This window comes from Aspergillus eucalypticola, assembly GCF_003184535.1.
Source record: "Aspergillus eucalypticola CBS 122712 chromosome Unknown BO83scaffold_35, whole genome shotgun sequence".
Lineage (NCBI taxonomy): Eukaryota > Fungi > Ascomycota > Eurotiomycetes > Eurotiales > Aspergillaceae > Aspergillus > Aspergillus eucalypticola.
In genome coordinates, this window is record NW_020290309.1 from 212,454 (window position 1) to 226,003 (window position 13,550).

Here is a 13,550-nt window from a genome sequence, read left to right on the forward strand (position 1 = left end):
ACTAAGAAGGATGTATATCTTCCTACAACATAACGCGAACTTCGTGCTTCACATCTCCGAGAAAGTACGAAATGCGCGCCCGGCGCTGATCGTCTTCGACTATCATGAAAATACCTCGCAAGGACGGCTCATTACGACCACCCCCTACCATTCCACTGGCATCCACATTGAAATTATTCATCGCCTCCACTCTCATAGTATGAATCGCCAACTGCGCACACAAATTCGAATCCCAGGTCCCCTCGCGATGGGGCCACGAGCGAAGCATCTCAATAGCACGCCACCGTACACTGTAATCACGACAGCCGGTAGCCACAAGAGTTAAGGGTGGGATAATGCCCATGTCGAAGCAGACGCTTGGCCGTTCTGGGAATGTGTGCATGATTGTCTTCACGAGAGATAGGATGTTCTCGAATTCGGGCGTGTATTGGTCAAGGACGGGTTCGTTTCCGTCTAATAGGCAGGTTTGGAGGGTGAGAGTTGCGGCGCGCTGGTGGAGGTAGATTATGTCGGCTCCTCGTTGTTCTTTTGGGCTAAGTTGGGGTGAGTATTTCGTTCGAAATGTATTGAATGCTTGGGCGAATGTATCGATTTGTAGACAAAGATTGAGTTGCTTCTTGTAGAGTGTTTCGTAATTTGATGCGATCTGGCTGTGGGTGGAGCCGGACGCCTTCGCTGTGAAAAGAAGCACGGTGCCCATCACGCGATCGAAAGCTTGACGCGCCTCCGCTAGAGTCTGAAAAGCAGTGAATTTCTCATTATCTAGCTGGATCTGGTCCTGCCCAACGGTAAACCAGATCGGTCCTCCTACGCCGAATTGACTGGACTGAACGTCCAAGTGCGCAAATGCCTCAACGAGACACCACTCCACCGGGGGCTTGGACATTGCCGCTGAGTCAAGCTGCCTGTGGGCGCCTAGACCTTTCAAGATGTGTATTCCACCATGCAGATGTCTAAAAGCGTCATCATACCGGCCGCGCAGCAATTCAGACAATGTGAAAAGCAAGCAGCACAGAAGAGTGACCTCTCTCAGACCGGGATCCTGCGATGTCCGTCGCGCATTAAGCAAGACGATGGAGCGACCCGCCTGTTCCAAAGCGAAGCGATGCCAAGTATTATCCAAGTCCTCCCTAGCAAGCGGCATGCCTTTCTTCTCGGCATCCTGGTGGACGGCGCTCAACGCGACAGCTGCATGGTAGACCGCGGGCTCGGCGTGACTCAACTGGAGGACCAGTTTCTGCCAGAGTGATGAGTCGAACCATCCTCGAAACGCGGGCATGGAACGATGTTGGAAATAAGCGAATGATCGTTGTTCGTCGGAATTTATCACCCAATGGATCCGGTGAGTGAGTGAGGCGGGCACTGTGATCTCCACCACTGCTTTTCTGGGTCTCCGCACCTCGCGGGGTAACCGGTGGAACTCATATCCGTCGCAGGTTCGACCCGTAGATGTACAATTGGTGCAGGCGCCTGGGGTTTCGTCGCATTTCTTATGACGGGCACTAGGAAGCGCGTTTTAGTTTAGCAAGGGATTCAAGGTACCGTGTGCGCTGCAGGTCTTACTCACCGACAGGTACGACACCCAGTTTTGGACCTTCGTCCCCCAGCTCTCTTGCGGGTGGATGCTGGGGATGTTGTGGTTTCGGATGGACTTGGGATGTCGAGGAGCATCGGTCGAGCTGCCAGTAGTATTGAAAATAATCAGCCTGGAGATAAATGAAAGTAAATTAACTGCGTGTGTGCTGCCTAAGACGCGATAAGCACGAGATCACGGGGCTTAGCGCGGATAGTCCACGTGGCTGACGCCTGAGATACGAGGCAGCAGCCATTCTTCCTATCAAGACAGTCCTTAGAAATCTACTAAGCAGCAGTATATCGGAGGTTCATTTCTGGTCTTTCTCAGACTAATGCGGCTTTTAATTATGTAGGTCTTTAGTTGGTGTCATTAGACTTGCCCTAGGCATCCAGTAAGGTTACTATGGACGCGAAGTAGAATTGGGTTGGAACTGTGGTAGAAAGTAATAATGCCAGTGATACGCCTAATACCCGAGGGCCAGCTATCAATCACCCCAGACTGGCAAATTCACCCACAGAACGACGAATCCCTGGAACCGTATCACTCCGGCCGTATATCCGAACCCCGCAAATCCGACGGACTTCATCCGCGATCAACTGCCGTGGGGCTCGGCGGTGGTGCCTCGGTGAGTCGGTGCCTGCATCAGGCTGATCGTCTCTTATCTGATCTTAAGGCTGTTGACTAAAGAATCCACCGTGATGCCTCGGACATTGTAGTAAAGGAGTGATTGCTTTCGCTCGAACTAGAGAATACTGTCGTACTCAAGATAACACTCGAGTTCGGAGCCTGCACGGGGCGCACTCCCATTGCGCCCTTACTTTCCGAATCTCTACACCATCCACCTCACAACACCCGGAATTCATACCGAAAGAACTGCCACCTGCAAGAGACTACATTGTGCATAGCAATGTGGACCACCGGAAATATGGGAGTGACGCCACTGCCACCCGGAACCAATCCGTGGTGAATGATCTTTCGGAGATACTCAAAAGGGCAGTCGGGAGATCAGATAAGGAATATGCCGAGCTCCCCTGGACGATAATCCCCCACTTTGCCTCCGGGGCTAATCCTTCTGCCGCCCTTATATACTCGTGCTTCTGCGTGCTCGGTCGCGATTTGATCATGTTTCTACCTTCAGACAGACTTATACGTTCGTGGATTTCTTATACATTTATCACTGCAAGCATAGCCTTGATTATTTCGTCTATCGCTCCTAGAATAATCCAACACCGCACTGAAAATTCAATCAGTATGGCCGCAACTTCTTTGAAGAACGTCATCGTTGTGGGCGGTTCCTATGTCGGAAAGGTAATTTCACGCGCAACACGGTTGATATTGCAGAAACATGACTGACAGCAAATACAGGGAGTCGCACAAGAGCTTGCGCGGGTCGTTCCCAGCACACATAGAGTATGTCCCACTCTGACATCTCTATGCGGGTTCAAAATACCAACCATATTAACCCACACCCGCAGGTCCTCCTAATCGAACCCCACAGTCACTTCCACCATCTTTTCGCATTCGTATGTGACAACATTCTACTTGCCATCAAATCACCATCAGAGACACAAAAGCTAATCCGCAACTCAGCCCCGATTCGCCGTTCTCCCCGGCCATGAACAAAAAGCCTTCATCCCCTACTCTCGCCTCTACTCCTCCACCCCCAATGCCACACAACATGCAGTCGTCCAGGCGCGCGTTCTCTCCGTACAGCCCCAACACGTCAATCTCGACCGTGACTGGCAAGGTCTGAAGCAAATTCCATTCGAGTACCTCGTTGTCGCAACAGGTACGCGTCTCGCCCAACCCGCAGCCATGAGCGACGACGACAAACCCTCCTCCGTCCTTTACCTCCAGAGACACCAAGCAGACGTCAAGAAAGCCAAGTCTGTAGTAATCGTGGGCGGTGGAGCCGTCGGTGTGCAGATGGCAACCGACATGAAGGAGCTGTATCCGGAGAAGGAAATCACCGTGGTGCAGTCACGCGATCAATTGATGCCTCAATTTCACCGCGGTCTTCACGAGATCGTTAAGAGGCGCTTCGAGGAGCTCGGTATCAAGTTAGTTCACACCTCATACTTATTACGTCCAGGAAATCATCTCAACTAACCTACTCCAGCCTGGTCACCGGCGCCCGCATCGTCGTCCCCGAATCCGGCTTCCCCAATAACGGCACCCCCTTCACCGTCCAACTGAACAACGGCACCGAACTCTCAACTGAGTTCGTCATTCTCGCCACGGGCCAGAAACCCAACAACGACCTTATCAAGTCCCTCCCTACTTCTTCTCCCGACTCTCTCATCAACCCTGACAACGGCTTCATCCGTATCCGTCCCACCATGCAGTTCCAGGACCCGAAATACCCGAACCTCTTTGCGCTAGGCGATATCGCTGATACTGGGTTGCGCAAGGCCGCAAGACCCGGTGGTCCCCAGGCCGCGGCCGTGGCGAAGAATATCCAGGCGATGATCGAGGGAAAGAAGCCCGAGGAGGCGTTCCCGCCATTCCCGATGGCTATTCATATTACGTTGGGATTGGTAAGTTCTTTACTTTGATAACTAGTGTCTGCGATATGGAGGGAGTGCTAATAGTCCGACTGCACAGAAATACAACATTGTGTTCCGGAATCCTAACCCCGCTGAGGGACAGAATGAGCCTGTTGTTAAGGAGTCTTGGGAGTAAGTTCCCCACATACAAAAATTGTTTAGATAGTAAAGGATAAAAGCTAACGGTCCGACAGCTCGCAAGAAGACATGGGTGTTGATCGTTGGTGGCAGCGTATGGGATTCGAGGAAAGCGGCGCCCCTCAATACCATTTGTAAAGCGGATGCATTGCAAACTGTTGCCGCGTACGATAGATACCATTTAATGTAGATTTGATAGACCGTTTACATAAGATATGATACCATTTTTACCGATCATGTGCATTATTAATTGAGCGAATGATGTTTTTGAAATGACACATTATGCAGCAGTAATTGGACGACCATAGTACATGCAACCAGTGATACAAGATAAACACATCTGACAACAAATTAATCCTTCAAAGTATTTTATAGTCGAACCCCCCAATTAGAGATACATTAGAAATTAAATGTTCCCAGTATAAGCCTGTACACCTATACTCAAAACATATCGGTTAAAGGAGTGACTTTGGTCGGAAAAGTATATTTGCCATCTAGGCGTGGAAAGGGCGAGGGTGGTGGGGGTCCTTGAAGCAAGAAGGAACGTTCTGCTCGTAGTCGCATGTGCTGATCTTAGGGTTGAAGGCAGTGCCAGCACCGCACTCCTTGTGGGCGGGCTCAGTGCCAGGGTTGCACTGGTAGAATTTGTGGCAGTCGGCGGGATCGGGCCAGACAGCGCTGCTCTCGCAAGCGTGGGCGGCGACGCTGTTGACCAGGAGGGAGCTGATGAAGACAGCAAGGGCTTGGTAGGTGAAGCGCATTTTGGCGGGTTGTCTGGAGATTGTTTAGTTGTGGAATGGATGAAGAGGGATGGTGTGTAACTCACGGGTTCCTGTAGATAGGTTAGTATGAGAAGAAAGAGTAGATTGGTGGTCGAAGGCTGTTTTGTTCTGGTTGATGATGAGGGGAAAACAGCAGGTCAATGCCCCGTATTTATACCTGGGATGGCTCCTTCGGGGTTTGTTTGTGTTTATAGTAGGGACATATACGGAATGACAAGTGCTGTGAGGAAGGGATGAGCCACTGTGGTATCTACAGTTTCAATTGAAATGTTCAAGATGGATCCCCACATAGGATCACCCTTCCACGGGCGGTTAGTTCAAGGGATGGACGGTCTCGGCCAACTAGGGAGCCCAGAGTTGTCACAAGATATTACCAATCGAAGCCAAGGGAGAAGCCTGCTATCGCCAAGCCCACTGTCATTCAACAACGTGAGTTTGTTGCAACACTCTTCTTGAGGCACAGTCAAACTTTCCATAGTAAATATTGCATGTTATGGCAAGGATCGATGGGATGCAAGCCGCTGGGTCCACTGGCGTCACCCCTTGCTCCAGACCCACAAGCATAGTCGGTTCCGGCACGAGTGAGGGTCAGGGATCTACATCCCCGGATTCTTTATCCTTGGAAGCCTGCTGCACTGGCTATTATGTTGATTTTGTTTGTATAGTGCATCGGCGCGCAAAATGTAGACGTGATTGGCGCTCTGAGGATGGAGTTGGCATACACATTGGCGTGTCCTCTGATAGCTATAAGCTGGAGATATGTGGTTATCTCAAAGTTTCCAAGGGTTGGAAGCTTTTTCCGCCGCATCAAAATCTAGTTTGAGCTCTGGTGTCCCTTAACGAGCCCGTAAATTAAAGGGGATAGTAAGAATGCAGTCGGGCAAGTTGATATACAGGTTTGAGAGACAGAATGCGCGGCTAAGATAGGCTCTCGGGATTATGACGAACTGTTATTCAGTCTGTCCACACTAAACAGCCCAGGTGAACTGTCCCGCATCAAATTCTAATATATATAACCGACATTCTCGGTACTGTGTAAAGGAATGAGCGAGGACCTTGAATTCTTCCTACTTTGTAGTCAAGCGAAGGATCCACAACGGGTAAGCACCCCCCTTTTCTCGAAGCCTATCACCGCCTACCCTTCACGTGTGCGATTACTGCCGGACATATCAGTCGAGGAGAGATGAGCGGTCAGTGAGACCGTGGTTGCTTTCGTCCGCCATCCACGTCAACTTTACAACAAATCAAGGCCATAAGTATGAGCCATTCGTCATCTTCTCCACACTATTGAATTTCTCGTATGCAACCGTCTGTGGGCAGCGTCAGGCAATAACGCGAGTTGAGCTCATCGACCGGTCGTCAGTATGAAGTCAATTGCGCGGCCAGGATACGATTGGATTAGGAAGAGGGAATGCTTCTGATGACTACAAACCCAACGATAAGTGCATTATGATTAATGCTATAGTTGCCCGCATATACTCCTGCTCTGTGATCCCGTGTAGTCGGCAATACTTTGATGCCACTCTGGAAGCCTGAACCCTGACAACACAATCTTATCTGGGATAAAGGCTCTGGACTGTCTCGTAATGAACCAGCCTTGCAGGATGGGCTGTATTATTCACTAGTGCTAGTCTCAAACCTGCACTTTTCTTAGTCTTTAGTGCCATCGCGTGTAGCAACGACCGAGAATATACCAAAGCAGCTGGCTATCACCACCCATACAAAATCAGCCCTCCACGGTACAGAAGCTTTAACTCGTAGTCTAGCTTTATATTCGACGAATCACGTAGAAAAGAACCGATTGGATAAGGCCCAGACCTGCACATATTACCCAACCGGGCGTCATCCCGGCCAGTATGAAGTCAGATTGACTTTAACTCCTCACCAAGAGACAAAGATGAAAGAATGACGAGTGAGGCTATTAAATCAGACAATTGGTATATAAATATTGGTCTCAAGCAGATCTGTTCAGGTTGTGATAAATATTTTTCAAGAACATACTAAAGCTCAGTGGCGCTGTAATATAGTATTTTATATTATATATTTACGCCCTACAACTACTACAAAATGTCCTCCACCGAAGACAGACTCAACGCTCTGCGTGGCTATAAGGCGTGAGTGCTCCTTCCAACTTTTACAAGCTAGACTCAAATAACCAAGTCGAAAACAGTACCCTAAATAATCCTAATACCTCCGACGAGGCGAAGCAAAATGCTCAGGCCATGATCGAGCAACTCGGCGGGGATCAGCCCCGGGAGGAACTCTACAACCTCCGCGGTGACGCTACCAAGGACCCTAACCGCGTAGCTGGTGGCTTAAAGGCGTGAGTTTGATACATTTCCTGATATTTAATTATGCATAGAGTACTGATCATCTCTTCAATAGAGCTCAAAGCAACCCTGGAGTCTCGCAACAGGGAAAGAAGGCAGCGGGCCAGAAACTGGGACAGCTTTCGGGTGAAGCTCCTGAAGAGTAAATGTATTTATTGATAACCATTTCTAAGTTATGGAATTGTACACTGTAGGCATTTGATTGGATACGGGCGCTGTGCCTTTACTACTTACTACAAAGTAGGGATGTAGAATGTCAAGTCATGTGAGGGCAGGTCGCGATGGACCTTTACTGGCACCTACAAGATGCCTTGGAATAAATTAACTCTTATTCATCTATTGACTAGCATTTATCATTCTAGCAACGTGTCATGTCTCATTATCTAGGTTTGGAAACCACTGAACGGGATCACGCACCCTCAGGCGCTCTTCTTCTTTTTCTTCTTCCCATCTAGCAGTGCCGGGAGATCATCAACAGTAGACTTTCCTTCGAGAATATCTGACGAACCGTTAGTAAGAGTTGGTGAGGAAGATAAAATCGAAGGTAATGCTTACCATGAACTGCGACAAACAACGGAAATTCCTTCAACTGGTCGTGCTTTGAGAGAAAGTCATAAACAGCGTAAGCCGTCGAAGTCCCCTGCAACTTCTGGCCGTTGAGCTCCTTCTGTTCGATTTCATTGACGCTGACCCCCTGCTCGACTGCATGACAGGCTGACCGGAAGTTCCGCCCACCGCTACACGAGGAAATCACGTCCGCTAGACCCGCGCTCTCCTCAGTAAAGGTCCTCTCATCCACTGACTTGGGAAACCACGTCCGACCAAACTTAATCATCTCCAGGATGCCGACACGCATAATTGCTGCCTTGGCATTTTCTCCCCAACCTTTTCCTGCAACAAACCCCGATGCTAAAGCTACAATGTTTTTCAGTGCACCTCCTAGAGCCACCCCGGCAACGTCGCGAATGTGATTAACATGGAAATATGGGCGGGAAAACAGAGTCTCCCACAGCTCGGCATCGACAGGAGGGAGATCCTTTGGCACCGGGTGTAGCTTGACATGCGTGGGTTTGGTCTTATGTTGCCGCTGCTCATCAATCTTGATCAAGTTATCCTTCGGCGACCCATTACGCTCATTCGCATCCATCGGAGGGGTGTCGTAACCGATGGTCGTCTCACAAAACTTCTCCGCGGCCACCTCTGGAGCAATGTTGGCGCCGGACAAGGCACCGCAGTAGATACCGAGTCGCTCCATGATAAGTTCGGAGTGGAGAGTCACGGTTCCGTCTGACACATCAACGCCCTTGATGCAAGAAATACCTCTCGCATAGGGGAGATGGTGCCCGACAACACCATCGAGGGTCTTGCCGATAAACTGATGGGGGAGGTTGAAGATGAGTAAGGTAGCATCTTTGACGGCCGACTTGATGTCTGGGTCGGCTACGACGTTGTCAGGAAGGGCAATATCTGGCAGGTACTTGACATTCTCGTGGACCTCATTGATGACCTCAGTCAATTTGCGCTTCTGGCCGCCTAGTTTCTTGTGGTGCTTGGAAGATTCTGGGACCTCGATGTCCTCCTCAAACACCCACATGCGCACCTCTGGCTCGAAAAGGTCGGGATGTTCCTTAGTATTTTCTGCGACAATCTTGGAGATGGTGGATCCCCTAGATTACCATGGTGTTAGCCAAATGTGCCGCAGCGGCAAAGCAGAGATGGTGCATACCAGTTACCGGAACCGACCACGGCCACCTTATGCTTTCGTGTGTGCTCAGGCATCTTCAGATGTGCCAACTTGATGCAATTGATTAAGAAAGAAAAGTCGTGCCAATATAGAAGGGCATTGAAAACCGTGGAGGTGCCATTTGATCAGTGGTTATAATAGCTGGCGCGAGGTGGTTCTGGCAGCCCTGGGTCTCTGATGTGAGAAAGACGTCATCGCCCTGTTCACAGCGAGTTCATTCCCTGCATTCCCCCCCCTACTCCCTTTTTACCCCAATCAAGATGACAGGCCTGGGATTTTGGGTCCATCAATAAAAAATTTATAAGGCCCTGCCCAACTCTCTGCCTCTGCTGTCACTAGCTTAGATGATCGCTGTACATATCCATGGTTTGCCACGGATACCTCCGACCGTACCGAAACCACCGCCATGAGGTCATCCCGGTTCCCGTTGTGCTTGGGTGATCAATGATCGTCGAATCACCTACGAAGACAACCTTAGATAAACGGCAATTGGCAGCTGAAGCCAAAGTCAGATCAGGAGTTTCACGCTATGCGGGTCGGTCACGCGAATTTGCGGTGCAGCTACGATGGCACCGTAACCGGATTTAACCCGGAAAGAACCGATCAATACTAGCGGCTGCCAAACCAACGATCGCAAGCAATAACTGCATGGGAGACCATAGTGGATCATGCGTCGAGACAGCTCTACTGCATTCTTAGTAAGGAATCAGTTATTCTTTTCTTTTACCCTCCTCATCTTTGCCCTCATTTTGTCTACTATCTGTCATATTCATCATCTAAGTACTACTCTGTAGTCAAATATATTCTCTTGAGATGTAGAGGTTCATGTATCATGTATTTGATCTATCTGAAGACCAAAATCTCGGTTGTCGGTTGGTGTCAGGTAATGACAGGCTAGAGTGAATGTCTCAATATATCCTGTAAGCTAATTTTATCACTGATTTGGCTAGACTGGGGGACCATTGTTCGACAACCATACAGTCACGAATTTCAAAGCTTCATTAAGTATGCATGCTAACTATCATTCTTACCACAAATTTAGATAGTCTAGCAGCGACGATGGTCAAGGTACGTAATGTAACAAGTACTTCTTTGCAACTTGGTCCTCACCTCTCTTGCCAGCAGGCTAGCGAGCTTTTGGAGGCCTTCAAGAAAGAGAATTTGGATTGCTACCGCCTACACACTGCGCTAGTCGACCAACTTCTACCCTTCCTCGCCGACACATTCGAACTCGGCATCAATCCAAACCTTTTACCCGATCGGGCCGAGAACGAGACCATTGAGCAAGAACGTTTACGTTGCTTTGTTCTGGAACGTTTACTCGATGAATTGGCTCGGGACATGGAAGATGATGTGCATGACGCCGATATTATAACTGCGGTGGACTATCCCTTCGTTATAAGGGTATTCTATTGGTATCTCAACAAGATTCCGCGTTCGCTGTCATATCATGATAAACATAGCAGCGCCACTTCACGGGTTCGGGCGGGTGTCAAGAGGCGTCATCAACATGATAAGTACTTGAAGACGCTGTTGGCGAGCCAACGTGAAGCGATACAGAGACGAATTTCTCATGGCAATCAGAAAAAGGCAACTAGCCAGCAAACAAGCACTGTCTCTGAGAGGGAATTGAGTATGCCTGATACACTTCGGGGCACTCCACGTTCGCACCATCTTGGGAAAACTAGACAGGTGAAGCAGTCGGACTTCAAGCAACATATTGAGACCCCACTTGTTCTTGAGAATCGTAGCCCTATAGATCCAACATATCTACTCCGCTATTTGGTTCAGGTTCTTGGTGAGAAATTCGGTGATCGGTATAAAATACTCCAAACACACGACTGGGTAGTCCTGAGGAAAATGCTTGAATCGGGATTAAATGATCATGTGGAACGAATAGGCGAGTCTGGGAGATTTGATGTAGGCAGGTATGTTATTCTCTCTCTCTCTCTCTCTCTCTCTCTCTTTCCCCTTTCTAGGCTTCGCGCTGTACTAAAGTAGGATCTCACTCTATATAGCCTATGCTCTATTGGAGGTATGCCAGAAAATTCAGATCACCCTGGTGTATATCTGCACATTCTCTGGAGTGCATCGAATCATCAGAGGTTGTGGCTTTATGTGGGCCAATCCAGCAAGCTTTCTGAGCGCATCGCAAACCATAATGATCCTTGGTATCGGCGTACCCATGCAAGTCTTCATTACCATGTCTGGGATTCTGTCAAGGATATCGAGTCTACATTCGTCACCCTGGTTGAGCTGAAGTCGGGTACAAACAATGCAGATATTTGTCTGCTTAATATCCAGGAAATGTGGATGGCTTGTATCTTTCAGACGCTTACCGCCAAGCACTTAAATGAATACCTTCCTCCGGATGTCTGTAGGATGTGGTCCACTCGCCACTTGAACGTTGTACCCCCAATCTGGCAAGGGTTTACCGGAAATGACTCCGCACCTGTCGAGGCATGCGGTGGAAGGGAGGCATTCCAAAATTTCCTTCTATCGCCAGATCCTGAGATCCGCAGGTGGGCAAAAGCTGTAAGGGATTCATTCAATGATCTTCGAAACTCTCCTGATCCCATCCTTCGGGTCTACTACTCCGACATCATGGCCCGAAATAGAAAGTTAGAGAAAAGGCTGTTGAGATGAGAAAAATGAAGGAGCTACAGAATGTTCTTACAATTGGATCACAGAAGACGGTTTCGGGGTACGATGATAATCGGAGCGCTCAGACTTTGGTTTGCAGTGATTTTTGTTTCATTATCTCCCGATCTCTCAAACTGGGGCTTCGGGTGGGCGACCAGGTGCAACTACGGTTTCATCTCACTGAAGCTCCGACCCAGTTCGCCTATGCCAATAAGGCTCTACCAACGAACCCTGCAAGCCGACTGGTCGTTTGTATCGAGGGAATCGGAAAGAATGGCTCTTTTCATGTCTGTTTATCAAGTCGGGCAGAGCGTATAGTGAGAAAGATGAATAGCCTTGTGGACGCTTTGGAAGGGTACACACTGAAGGAATCAAAATCATTCAGTCGCCGATGGTACGTACAGAGGAGGACTGGGACCTCTGTGAGAGACATTATTTATACCTGATAAAAACCTGCAGGCTACGGGTATCATGGTGTGTTGAAGTAGCTCCTCTACGTGGGATTATTTCGATCTGCTAGAGATATCCGCGGATCTTACTACTACACCAGATTACTAGCAGACATCCGATGAAGACCAGGTGATCTAGTACTAACAAGACCCACCAATAACAGTTACTTAGTGGCGTTCCATTTTGTTCCGCGTTGTAGGGTGGTACTAGTGGTTATATATATCTTATTCAACTGATCGAGGTGACACTACAGCCAGTACAAAGCACTCCTTTGACCGGATGGACAAAGCGATAGGCATATGCCCATACTAAGCATATTCATGGTACAACTACGGCAAATGAATTTCAGGCTGTCTTTGGAACACAGCATATCCCCTCCGTAGCTTTGTGGCTACAAGTAGGGAGTGCAACTAGTCACTATCGAGTTGCTGTAGCTATATGATGTGGATTATGTAGTCCAAACTTTGGCTGCTTCGTCATCACAACCCCCGATGGTCTAGTTGGTTCATGGCGTTCGGCTGTAATGGATAATAATTGTAACCGAAAAGTCACCAGTTCGATTCTGGTTCGGGGGATATGAAGTCTTTTTTCTTGCGTTGCCAGTCTGCATTACATGGCATTCATAGACACAAAATATGGAAACATGAAACTAACAAGCCCCCGATGGTCTAGTTGGTTCATGGCGTTCGGCTGTAATGGATAATAATTGTAACCGAAAAGTCACCAGTTCGATTCTGGTTCGGGGGAACTCGTTTTTTTTCATCTTTGGGATGACAGCTACTTTGCTTTCCCATTCGCCACATGATAACCAAAAAGCCAGCCCGCACAATCATCATAAGCCCCCGATGGTCTAGTTGGTTATGGCGTTCGGCTGTAATGGATAATAATTGTAACCGAAAAGTCACCAGTTCGATTCTGGTTCGGGGGACATCTAAGTTTTTGCTTGATGTGAATTCACATCTACTATAAGTAGGGTGCTGCAAAGGTGAACAGTGCTGTTGATTGGTCACAAATCACTGTCAAGCCCAAGGTTCAGCAAGTGTGCCGTAGATCGAACCGGATATCCCACTTGCGCTGGTGCTGCATGCGATTACCTGCATAACTGCTGATATCAAGGGGGGATTGCTCAATGCTATTTTCACCCCCCATTGCTCGTCAAGGACTGGCCTCTACTCGCGTTTGACAATTCGGGTGGCCATACCTATGGACTTTCCATTCTTGCTGTTTCGAGCTTCAGCTACTGCAACGAAGCATCTTGATCGCCTCGTGGTGTTATGAAAACACAGGAACTAGTTAGCCAGAGTCAACTAACCAGTCCTTTCTCTTATACCTATTTAATGA

The 13,550-nt window shown here is 48.7% G+C and overlaps 7 protein-coding genes and 3 non-coding genes across 10 annotated transcripts; 7 read left to right on the forward strand and 3 right to left on the reverse strand.

Moving 5' to 3' along the window:
* Positions 1-22: 22 nt before the first annotated feature.
* BO83DRAFT_403020 (Zn(II)2Cys6 transcription factor) lies at positions 23-1,671 on the reverse strand (the record flags this gene model as incomplete). The annotated part of the gene is made up of 2 exons (XM_025533587.1): positions 23-1,502; positions 1,568-1,671. The coding sequence occupies 2 exons, from the start codon at positions 1,669-1,671 to the stop codon at positions 23-25; spliced, it is 1,584 nt and encodes a 527-aa protein (XP_025383316.1).
* A 1,048-nt stretch (positions 1,672-2,719) lies between these two features.
* Positions 2,720-4,492, forward strand: BO83DRAFT_382500 (amid-like NADH oxidoreductase). Its single transcript, XM_025532239.1, has 7 exons — positions 2,720-2,884; positions 2,942-2,986; positions 3,052-3,099; positions 3,167-3,636; positions 3,696-4,113; positions 4,181-4,254; positions 4,317-4,492. The coding sequence occupies exons 1-7, from the start codon at positions 2,828-2,830 to the stop codon at positions 4,396-4,398; spliced, it is 1,194 nt and encodes a 397-aa protein (XP_025383317.1). The 5' UTR covers positions 2,720-2,827; the 3' UTR covers positions 4,399-4,492.
* Positions 4,493-4,754: 262 nt separating this feature from the next.
* BO83DRAFT_441275 (carbohydrate-binding module family 14 protein) lies at positions 4,755-6,210 on the reverse strand (the record flags this gene model as incomplete). Its single annotated transcript, XM_025536323.1, has 3 exons — positions 4,755-5,034; positions 5,087-5,092; positions 6,182-6,210. 3 exons carry the CDS (start codon positions 6,208-6,210, stop codon positions 4,755-4,757), a joined length of 315 nt encoding a protein of 104 aa, XP_025383318.1.
* An 899-nt stretch (positions 6,211-7,109) lies between these two features.
* Positions 7,110-7,518, forward strand: BO83DRAFT_431601 (Con-6 family protein; the record flags this gene model as incomplete). The annotated part of the gene is made up of 3 exons (XM_025535583.1): positions 7,110-7,156; positions 7,213-7,365; positions 7,428-7,518. 3 exons carry the CDS (start codon positions 7,110-7,112, stop codon positions 7,516-7,518), a joined length of 291 nt encoding a protein of 96 aa, XP_025383319.1.
* A 174-nt stretch (positions 7,519-7,692) lies between these two features.
* Positions 7,693-9,586, reverse strand: BO83DRAFT_370545 (glycerol-3-phosphate dehydrogenase family protein). Its single transcript, XM_025529903.1, has 3 exons — positions 9,099-9,586; positions 7,928-9,039; positions 7,693-7,871 (listed from the first exon to the last, which is right to left on the reverse strand). The coding sequence occupies exons 1-3, from the start codon at positions 9,149-9,151 to the stop codon at positions 7,792-7,794; spliced, it is 1,245 nt and encodes a 414-aa protein (XP_025383320.1). The 5' UTR covers positions 9,152-9,586; the 3' UTR covers positions 7,693-7,791.
* A 342-nt stretch (positions 9,587-9,928) lies between these two features.
* Positions 9,929-10,787, forward strand: BO83DRAFT_441277 (uncharacterized protein; the record flags this gene model as incomplete). The annotated part of the gene is made up of 3 exons (XM_025536324.1): positions 9,929-10,036; positions 10,159-10,184; positions 10,242-10,787. Coding segments are annotated over exons 2-3 (555 nt in total), but the record flags the coding sequence as incomplete, so codon positions are not given.
* Positions 10,788-10,910: 123 nt separating this feature from the next.
* On the forward strand, positions 10,911-12,136 carry BO83DRAFT_456390 (uncharacterized protein). The gene is made up of 3 exons (XM_025537066.1): positions 10,911-11,044; positions 11,135-11,702; positions 11,946-12,136. The coding sequence occupies exons 1-3, from the start codon at positions 10,977-10,979 to the stop codon at positions 12,075-12,077; spliced, it is 768 nt and encodes a 255-aa protein (XP_025383322.1). The 5' UTR covers positions 10,911-10,976; the 3' UTR covers positions 12,078-12,136.
* Positions 12,137-12,694: 558 nt separating this feature from the next.
* BO83DRAFT_t244 lies at positions 12,695-12,784 on the forward strand. Its single transcript has one exon. It is a non-coding gene; the product is annotated as a tRNA-Tyr (tRNA).
* An 82-nt stretch (positions 12,785-12,866) lies between these two features.
* BO83DRAFT_t245 lies at positions 12,867-12,956 on the forward strand. Its single transcript has one exon. It is a non-coding gene; the product is annotated as a tRNA-Tyr (tRNA).
* A 92-nt stretch (positions 12,957-13,048) lies between these two features.
* Positions 13,049-13,137, forward strand: BO83DRAFT_t246. Its single transcript has one exon. It is a non-coding gene; the product is annotated as a tRNA-Tyr (tRNA).
* The last annotated feature ends 413 nt before the right edge of the window (positions 13,138-13,550 follow it).

What these genes read in the sequence shown, in the direction of transcription:
- BO83DRAFT_382500 (XM_025532239.1), top strand. Translation starts at nt 2,828, where the DNA reads ATGGCCGCAACTTCTTTGAAGAACGTCATCGTTGTGGGCGGTTCCTAT. An exon ending in GCGGTTCCTATGTCGGAAAG is followed by an intron (nt 2,885 to 2,941) that starts GTAATTTCACGC and finishes CAGCAAATACAG; the next exon opens with GGAGTCGCACAAGAGCTTGC. An exon ending in TCCACCATCTTTTCGCATTC is followed by an intron (nt 3,100 to 3,166) that starts GTATGTGACAAC and finishes TCCGCAACTCAG; the next exon opens with CCCCGATTCGCCGTTCTCCC.
- BO83DRAFT_370545 (XM_025529903.1), bottom strand. Translation starts at nt 9,151, where the DNA reads ATGCCTGAGCACACACGAAAGCATAAGGTGGCCGTGGTCGGTTCCGGT. An exon ending in GTGGTCGGTTCCGGTAACTG is followed by an intron (nt 9,040 to 9,098) that starts GTATGCACCATC and finishes ATGGTAATCTAG; the next exon opens with GGGATCCACCATCTCCAAGA. An exon ending in GTTGTTTGTCGCAGTTCATG is followed by an intron (nt 7,872 to 7,927) that starts GTAAGCATTACC and finishes ACGGTTCGTCAG; the next exon opens with ATATTCTCGAAGGAAAGTCT.
- BO83DRAFT_456390 (XM_025537066.1), top strand. Translation starts at nt 10,977, where the DNA reads ATGCTTGAATCGGGATTAAATGATCATGTGGAACGAATAGGCGAGTCT. An exon ending in GGGAGATTTGATGTAGGCAG is followed by an intron (nt 11,045 to 11,134) that starts GTATGTTATTCT and finishes CACTCTATATAG; the next exon opens with CCTATGCTCTATTGGAGGTA. An exon ending in CTCCTGATCCCATCCTTCGG is followed by an intron (nt 11,703 to 11,945) that starts GTCTACTACTCC and finishes ATCTCACTGAAG; the next exon opens with CTCCGACCCAGTTCGCCTAT.